This window comes from Marmota marmota, unplaced genomic scaffold, assembly GCF_001458135.2.
Source record: "Marmota marmota marmota unplaced genomic scaffold, marMar, whole genome shotgun sequence".
In the NCBI taxonomy this organism is placed as follows: Eukaryota; Metazoa; Chordata; class Mammalia; order Rodentia; family Sciuridae; genus Marmota; species Marmota marmota.
In genome coordinates, this window is record NW_025999900.1 from 36743432 (window position 1) to 36752038 (window position 8607).

At 37.1% G+C, this 8607-nt stretch overlaps 1 gene segment (V, D, J or C); it reads right to left on the reverse strand.

Annotated features, from left to right (window-relative positions):
• Nucleotides 1–5049: 5049 nt before the first annotated feature.
• LOC125615205 lies at nucleotides 5050–5777 on the reverse strand. The segment is given in 2 exon segments: nucleotides 5050–5471; nucleotides 5636–5777. Coding segments are annotated over 2 exon segments (471 nt in total).
• Nucleotides 5778–8607: the final 2830 nt, after the last annotated feature.

The window sequence follows — 8607 nt, forward strand, 5'->3', positions numbered from 1 at the left end:
GCTACATAACTGACCAGAGCTACTCATCATTTAGAGAGAGCCATTTTTTTTTTCCAATTGTGCATTTGCTCCCTCCCTTTCTTTTGAACAGCATCCTGAGTCTACCATCTGATTAACCAAAGGAGACGCCCTTCCCTGGCACGAGGAATGTCCTTTTCCTCTGATTGCACCGTTACTGTGTGAGAGGTCTGTTTCTTCTTCATTCTTCTCTTCTTTTCCTTTTCTTTTAGCAATCTTGGATTGCAAGGGTGGGTGCTCTAGTTCTCCCATCACCTCTCCTTCCACACTGTTAGACATTATGCAGATGCCAACTTGTGGCACATTTATCTCTCTAAAAATATAACAAGTTACAGCAATGTCTACCAGGGTGACCTGGAACAACACATGGGATCCAGGCTTATTCTGCAAGGATGAGCAAAGAGATGACTTCATTTTTTTGAGGGTTTTACCTTGAAATTACTTTGGCCCTGCATGAGGAACTAACACTGTCAACCTCTGTTTTCACTTTCACTAGTAAAGAGCTGAGTGTGGGTGATGCCCACTCTTTCTGCTGCTGCTCTGGACATTTGTATGATTTTGCATCAACCAGACATACAGGTGACACACACCATAGATTGTGTTGAAACCAGAATAGACACCAGAGGCAGACACTCATCAGTCAGGCCCCTGGGTGCTGCTCAGATTTTGTGCTCAGCTCCCCCTGCAGTTTCTGCCACAGTGTCACCCAGAGCACAGTAGAACACAGCCGAGTCTGACTCTTGGATGGAGGTTTTCTCCAAGTGGAAGGAGGTGGTTTCTCTATTGTATGTGGCTTCAAAACCTTTGTTGCTGCCTTTTTCTTTGGACTTTGAGACTCTAAAGAGGAGCTGTGGACCTTCTCCAGGATATTGCACATACCAGAACAGAGAAGGGTACCCTGTGGTTGAATAACTGCAGTTTATAGTCAACAAAGCCCCCTCTGTCAGGATCACTTGACCTTCTGTCTGTGTCACTGAGTTTCCTTGAGTTCTTCCTGCACAGAGGAAAAGATTTGGGTCACCTTAGGATAAAGCTCTTAGATAAATTAATGGTTAAAAACTTTGCCAACATCATAGAAGTTTCCAAATTTTAAAAGACATTTTACTCACCAAGTATCAGGAGAATCACCACCACTAAGCCTAGAGAAGTATCCATCTTTAGACTGTCAACTAAATAATGTCCTTGATTCTTAACATGAAGAATATTGGAGTCATAATGAAATGATGAACCTAAAGTTGCAATTCACACAGGAAATGAGCTAGTGTTAGGAAGCTGCTCCCCCTGGTGGGCAGGGACTGAACTGGGGAGAATGACTTCCTGGACTCCTTGAGAATTCAGAACTATGTCCTCAACCCGACCACATTTATAATCACATATCAGTCTTCAGGTGACCCTTATAAATATAAGGGACAGCTCTCATAACCTCTAAGTTCTACTTTATACTTAGGACTCTACCTCCCATGTAAATTCTTAAGAAGACCATACCAAGTTGTGCCTGTAGCCCAGAATATATCAATTGTCTGTAGATTTTAATACATGCCTTTATACTCTCAGGAATCAATTATTGGAGAACCACAATCCATTAAAATATCCTAGAAGTGCTTTGAGTTTAATGAAAGGAAGTAATAATAAGTCAAATCATTAATGAGAAATCTGCATTTTTTAGTACAGTACCCCACATGTAGAACAGTGACTTAAATTTATTAGGTGCACAATTTATTAGTATTTATTGGAACAAACATAATTAATAGATGGAAAGATCATACTTCCCCTCTTCTAAAATAAAGCAAATTGCAAAAATCTTATCTTTTTAATTAAAGCTTGCAGAGAAAGAAATACTATCTAATCAAGATGCTTATACTCTTTAATTTCAGAATCATTGAAAAAGGATAATTTTGAATTCTAGAAAGAAGAAACACCAAAATTTAGTAACTGAATCCATATAGAATAATCCAAGATTAATGTCAATCCCTCCACTCTTTCACTGGCTCCAAGACAGGTAGCCCACATATGCAAATCAGGCAAGGCCCACATATGAAAGTCAGGCACAGCAATAATTAATATAGCAATAATTAATACAGAAGAAGGCATAGACAACAACAATTGTTTGATTTTAGTCAGATATAATATATGTTTATATACAGTTTTTACTGATGAAAATTGCTGATCCCACTATCCCTATATATTGAACCAGTGAATACTAGATATCAAAATAGGAACTAAGTACATAGTCTACTGCTACATATTGTTTGCACACATTGTTGCTATCATTAGACTCCCTCCCTACCCCATTCTATGAGGTACTAGTAACACAGAGGGACACTATAAACCCATAAGGTATAAACTCTACAGCATCAGATACATCTATATAGATGAGTAGATACACAAATAATATGAAAAAGCAAGAGAAAAAGCATCCAAAATAATCCAGACTACCTCAACAATTGAATACATTGACACCACAGTGGAGGAAATATAAGAGATAGAATTCAGAAAGTTCATGGTTAAACTGATCTACAAGGTTTAAACTGATGTTCATAGAAATAGAAAAAGCAATCATGGAACTTATTTTGAAAAATAAGAGATCCAGAATAGCCAAAGAAATACTTAGCAAGAAGAATGAAGCCGGAGGCATGACAATACCAGATCTTAAACTATACTATAGATCTGTAGTAACAAAAATGACATGGTATTGGCACCAAAATAGACATGAAGACCAATGGCACAGAATAGAAGACACAGAGACAAATTTACAAAAAATACAGTTATCTTATACTATACAAAGGTGCCAAGAACATTCACTGGAGAAAAGATAGCTTATTCAACAAATGCTGCTGGCAAAACTGAAAATCCACATATAGCAAAATGAAATTTTACCTATATCTCTCACCCTGCACAAAAATCAACTCAAAGTGAATCAAAGATGTAGGCACTAGAACAGAGACCCTGCACCTAACAGAAGAAAAATAGGCCCAAATCTTCACCATGTCAGCTTAGGATTTGGCTTCCCACTCATACATTGCTGGTGGGACTGCAAACTGGTACAACCACTCTGGAGGACAGTATAGAGATTCCTTAGAAAACTTGGAATGGAACCGCCATTTAACCCAGTTATTCCACTCCTTGGTTTATACCCAAAGGATTTAATATCAGCATACTACAGTGACATAGCCACATTGATATTTATAGCAGCTCAATTTACAGTAGCCAAGCTATGGAACCAACCTAGGTGTCCTTCAACAAGATGAATGGATAAAGAAAATTATTATATATACACAATATAATTTTACTCAGTTCTAGCGAATAATAAAATTATGGCACTTACCAGTAAATGGATGGAACTGCAGACTATCATGCTAAGTGAAATAAGCCAATCCCAAAAAACCAAAGCCGGTATGTTCTCTCTCATGGATGTATGCTACCCCATAACAAGGCAGGGTAAGGAGGAGAAGTATAGAAGTTTATTGGATCAGACAAAGGAGAATGAAGAAAAGGGAAGGGGGAAGGAATAGGGAACACAGTGGAGTGATCCATAACTTTCCTATGCTCATATATGAATGCACAACCAATGTAACTCCACATTATTTTCAACCGCAAGAATGGGATCAAAATTGTAATGGGTTGTATCCTATGTATGTATAGTATGTAAAGGTATGCCCTACTGTCATGTATTCCTAAAAACATCAAAAATAAATAAATAAATAAATAAAAATAAAAGGGGAGAAAGTTTGAGAGTACTAATTCCATAGGAGAAAGGAGTGGAACAGAAAAAAGGGAGAGAGAATTAAATTAAAAGTGAAGTTTTTCAAATGTATGTTATGTCAAGGTCATTGTACTGTCATGTGTAACTAATTAAAACAAATTTTTGAAAAAGTGAAGTTTGCCCTTGCAAAAAAAAAAAGAAAGAAAATAAATATATAAGAAACTTCAAAATATAGTTGAAGAACATAGAAGGCCTTTCATAATTGAAAAACTTAGCTCTTTCTTGAATAAAAAGATAATAAATTTATATTTTGTGTGTCAATAAATGTAACTCAAACTTTCTTGTTTTGAAACATTCTTTGTTTTTTTATGATTTTTTCATTTAGTTTAGTGGAGGGTTATTGAATACGAAGAAATTGGGGCAGATTTTAACATTCATGTTGAAAAATACCTGCAATAATTACTAAAAGCTTCATAAACATTACTGGCGAAAAGTGATTTATCCTATCCTAACATGTAATAAAATTTATTATTTTATGATATTGTCATAGAATGAAACAAATAGAATAATAAAACTGAAAAAGCAAGCTGGAACATACTAGAGTGAAAGTGGAAATTTAACATTCTTAAAGGATTGTGACTATCTTAGGAGAATATGATCCCTTATGTACCTGTAAAGAGGTTTCCATCTCCATCTCTGGGGTGGATCCTCCACATACCTCTGTAAGAGTCACTAGTTACTTTGCTTTTATGAATATGAAGGGTTAGACACAGTAGAATTTTAATATGCAAATAGAGCTCTTCCATGGTAGAGTTATTGAGAAGATGGAAGGAACACTTAGCACAAAGTTTGTAGTAGAGAAGACACATTTAGAAAGTAAATATGAGTGTCTTTCACTCAAGGAAAGCAAACCTAAAACAAATTCATTAAATCGTATGAAACAGCATGATTTTTCTTAAAAACGCACACACATACACACACCACACAGAGATTTCAAGGCATTCCTTATTTTAAAATACACTAGAAACATAATCTTTATTCAATAAATACTTAATGGAAATTTTGTTCTGAAAATCCAACAGCTCATGCAGATTTTCACTACTCTTCAGCCATATGTTTCTGAACCACTTTAGCCAATTATTTGAGTCAAATTTTATATCCAAATGATAAATTGTTTATTGTGCTTCTTCTTCCTTTTTAATCTTCTGTCAAAAATTATGTGTTTACATTCAATCCAAAGTTTCACCAATATGGCTGGCTTTGATTAGTGATAAGTGTGATGTGATCTATGAACCTAGAAAGGGTTTCCTTAGAGTGAGTGTTTTCCTCTAACCCCAGACATGAGCTGACACAGCCCTGCCACTTCCTGCCTTGATCCCTCCAGCAGGTGGGTGACTCAGGCAGACCCTGGGTTTTTGTGCACCTTCCTCCAACAGTCCTCCCACTGTGCCCTCTCTCAGTGCACAGAAATACACCGCTGAGTCCCCCAGCTGAGAGGCTGAGATGACAAGCTGGATGGATTTGCTTGCCTTCTGCAAATTCACTGAGTAGCGACCTTCTGTGGCATTTTGCTGGCTGTAAGAGTTCTGACGGATGAGGAAGACCATCTCCCCACTGCTGGGCTTCTTGTACCAGAGGAGATCATAATTTGTATCACTGGTGTCATAGGAGCAGAGCAGGCTCACAGCATCCTTCTCCTGCACCCACATGGCTGGCTGGGCCTGAGTCACCTTCTGGGCAAAACTGGATCCTGAAGGGAAAAGGACAGAATCAGAAAGTTGAGGGACAAGTGGTGTGGGACAAAAAAAGTACACATTTATACAACACTAACCCTCCCCAAGTCCCTTTAAGGCTACCCTGTCCCCCAGTCCCTAGGTCACAGAGGCGGTCACTTCCCCTAGGAACCATCCCTACCCAGCCACATGGACAACATAAGCAGCTTCAGCAGCCTGAGCAGCACCATGTTTGCCTTCTTCCTTCTGAAGGAATTCTTCTTTGACTCCAGGGTTTGCACTGGGAGGGGAGCCTGACAGAGGGAGGGAGGAACTACATGCTCTGAGCTGCTGCTCCACCAGAACAGGAAACAGGCTACCTATATAATGCATCGCTACTCCTACAGGTCTCATGGCCCTGCTTTTCCCCCTCACACAAACTCATATGTTGGCTTCCTATGAAACAGTCACCAGTAGGTACATATAATTCCCAAATTATACAGATTCCATTCTTTTTCAAATTGAACTATATAAAAAAATTCATGAATAAAGCCTCTTATCAACATGCCAACAGGTTGCTTTTTCTGGCTTCTCATTTAATCAGCCTCTATATGGCCTAAACCTAGATGATGTGGTATTCTGAAACTTAAAGAAAGGAGCCAAGTAATATTTACTACCAGTTCAGCAGATAAAGTACAAGGAGCTGTTCTTAATTGCATTTAACAACTATGTGACATCATTCATCTTAAAATGACAAGAATCAAAAAGTAACTCACATTAAAGATCTTCACTAAACTTCTGCAGAAAATGTCCATAAACAGACAATCTTCAGAAGATGAACACTGACCCAGATCCTTAATACACACTGACCCAGATCCTTAAACCCTGGCACAATGTAGACAGTGCCTCCAAGACTGTCAGAACAGAATTCTCTGGCTGATTGGAACCACTATTTGTGATATCTCCTGTCCTATCCTTTATTTTTATATTTTAAATAGTATTTTCTCACCTTAATAGTAGAATGTTATATATTTCTAATTTTTCTTCCTTTGTTCCTATACCAAAAAAAACTTTTTGGTAAGGTTTTATTGAGGCAATAGAAACAATAATGCTTTATTTAATTTATATGCAGATATGATTAAGTTAACGATCCTGAGATCTTTAGAGAATTACCTGGATTATATGAAATTTGAAAGTAATCTCATAGACACTTCTGAGAAGGACACTTGAAAATGGGAGAGAGAATCCAGGGTGACTATGGAGGCAGAGAGTGGAGGAGGCAGCCCCAAGCCCAGAAATACTGGCAGCCATAAGAGCTGGGAGGGGCCAGGAGCAGATTCTCCCTACAGCCTCTGGGTGGGTGCAGCCCAGAGAAACTGTTTTCAACTTCAGGCTTCCAGAACCATGACAGAGAAAATACACTTCTCTTGCAATAAGCCACCAACTTTGTTACAGAAGCAAAAGGAAAACACACACCAACTATAGTGTGGGTCCAAAGCTTGAACCTGTCTGGATCTGAGATATTGACCTTGCACACAGTGCTGGAGGATTTTGTTTTGGTGTGTGTGTGTGTGTGTGTGTGTGTGTGTGTGTAGGTATTTCTGTGTTTTCATTCTTTTAGATAAATTGTCATCTTAGTAAGATAAATATTTTAGGTGAATAGTAACATACTCTCTGTCTTATACCATGAAACTTAGTGATAAAATGTAAGCCATGCTTCCCTCTCACTCCATTACCAGTCTTGGGGGAAGTGGACTAATAAGGAGTCCATGTCCTTTTCCAGGAGAGGAGCTAGTGATAATATTGAGGAAAAGAAGGACAGCCAGTTGAAGGAGGGGTCACAATGTTAGCCACTCCTGATCAGATGTTTTAAATCTAATTTATTCTAAAGACTATAAGAACAAGCCAATTAGCTGATAACTAACACCCTTAACTCAGCCAAGAGGGATCCTCTTCACAACACCAATGGCTCATTGTATTCATTAATATAAGAACTCTTAAAATGCACCTAACTTTGACCAGAAGTCAGAGAATTAGGGAATTTCTTATTTATACAGCTTCTTCGCATTCATTGATGCATCAACATCACTAGAAATAATTTTAAAGAAACTTGTGATAATAAAAATTGATTCAGTCTGGACATGAAGACAGAGAGTTTTGTAGTGAGCCATCTGTGAATCATTAACCAAATTCCCTCTGTAACCCACTAGTAAGAGTTGAGTAAAGCAGTGGGAAAATACATACTAAGATTTTTTTCACACACACTAGAAATAAAGGTAAAGGAGCAATAAATTTAAATGTTGAGGAGTAAATATAAAATGGAGTTTTATATTTATATTTCAAGAAAGAAAGGCATAGGTAAATGGAAATAAATAGGATTCTTCAAATCAAATTGTGTAATTGGGGTTTCTAACAGAATATGTCAGGATGAATATAGATAGTAAATTAATTATATAGTGAAGAAAATTACATATCTATTCTCTTTCATAGTAAATTTTTATGTGTTTGAAAAAAATTACTAAAATTTATTTATTTGACAGAAATCCTTAATACAGTATAATTAGCTATACACCTTATATTGTATAACAGATATCTAGACTTCTTTGTCCTATATGTGTACTTCTCTGTATTCTCTGACTAAATATTGGAATTATCTGGATAAAACCCTATCAATTTCCCATTTTTGTAACAAACATATTTTCTGTCTTTGGTATGTATTGTTTGCTAATCAGAAAAATAATTAATGCAATATCTAAATAGTCAAGAGCCCACAGATAACAGGGATTATGATAAAGATCTCAAGGGGTTATTTATATGAGAGGAGTCTGAACAGCAGGTGTAAACTCATCTTCCAACTCTGGATTTCAAGGCAAAACAGTTCTAATTCCCCTTAAGAATCCATTGAGCATAACTTTAGGATTGCTGATCACGTGGAGATACCTGAAGTTGGGGATTTCTTCTCCCATGACTTCTCTATGCATTCCCCTCCAGCTGTCCAATTTTCACTGTTTATTTATATCAAAACATTATGCTGTACCCCTTAAATACACACACAAAAGTTGGAAAAAAATTGTTAACCAAAATTATTAAGCCACTGGGTCATAATGAACCCAACCTGTTTACTATATGTATTTAATGTTAATATGCTAGTTTTCATTTGCATTGAGGCAAATG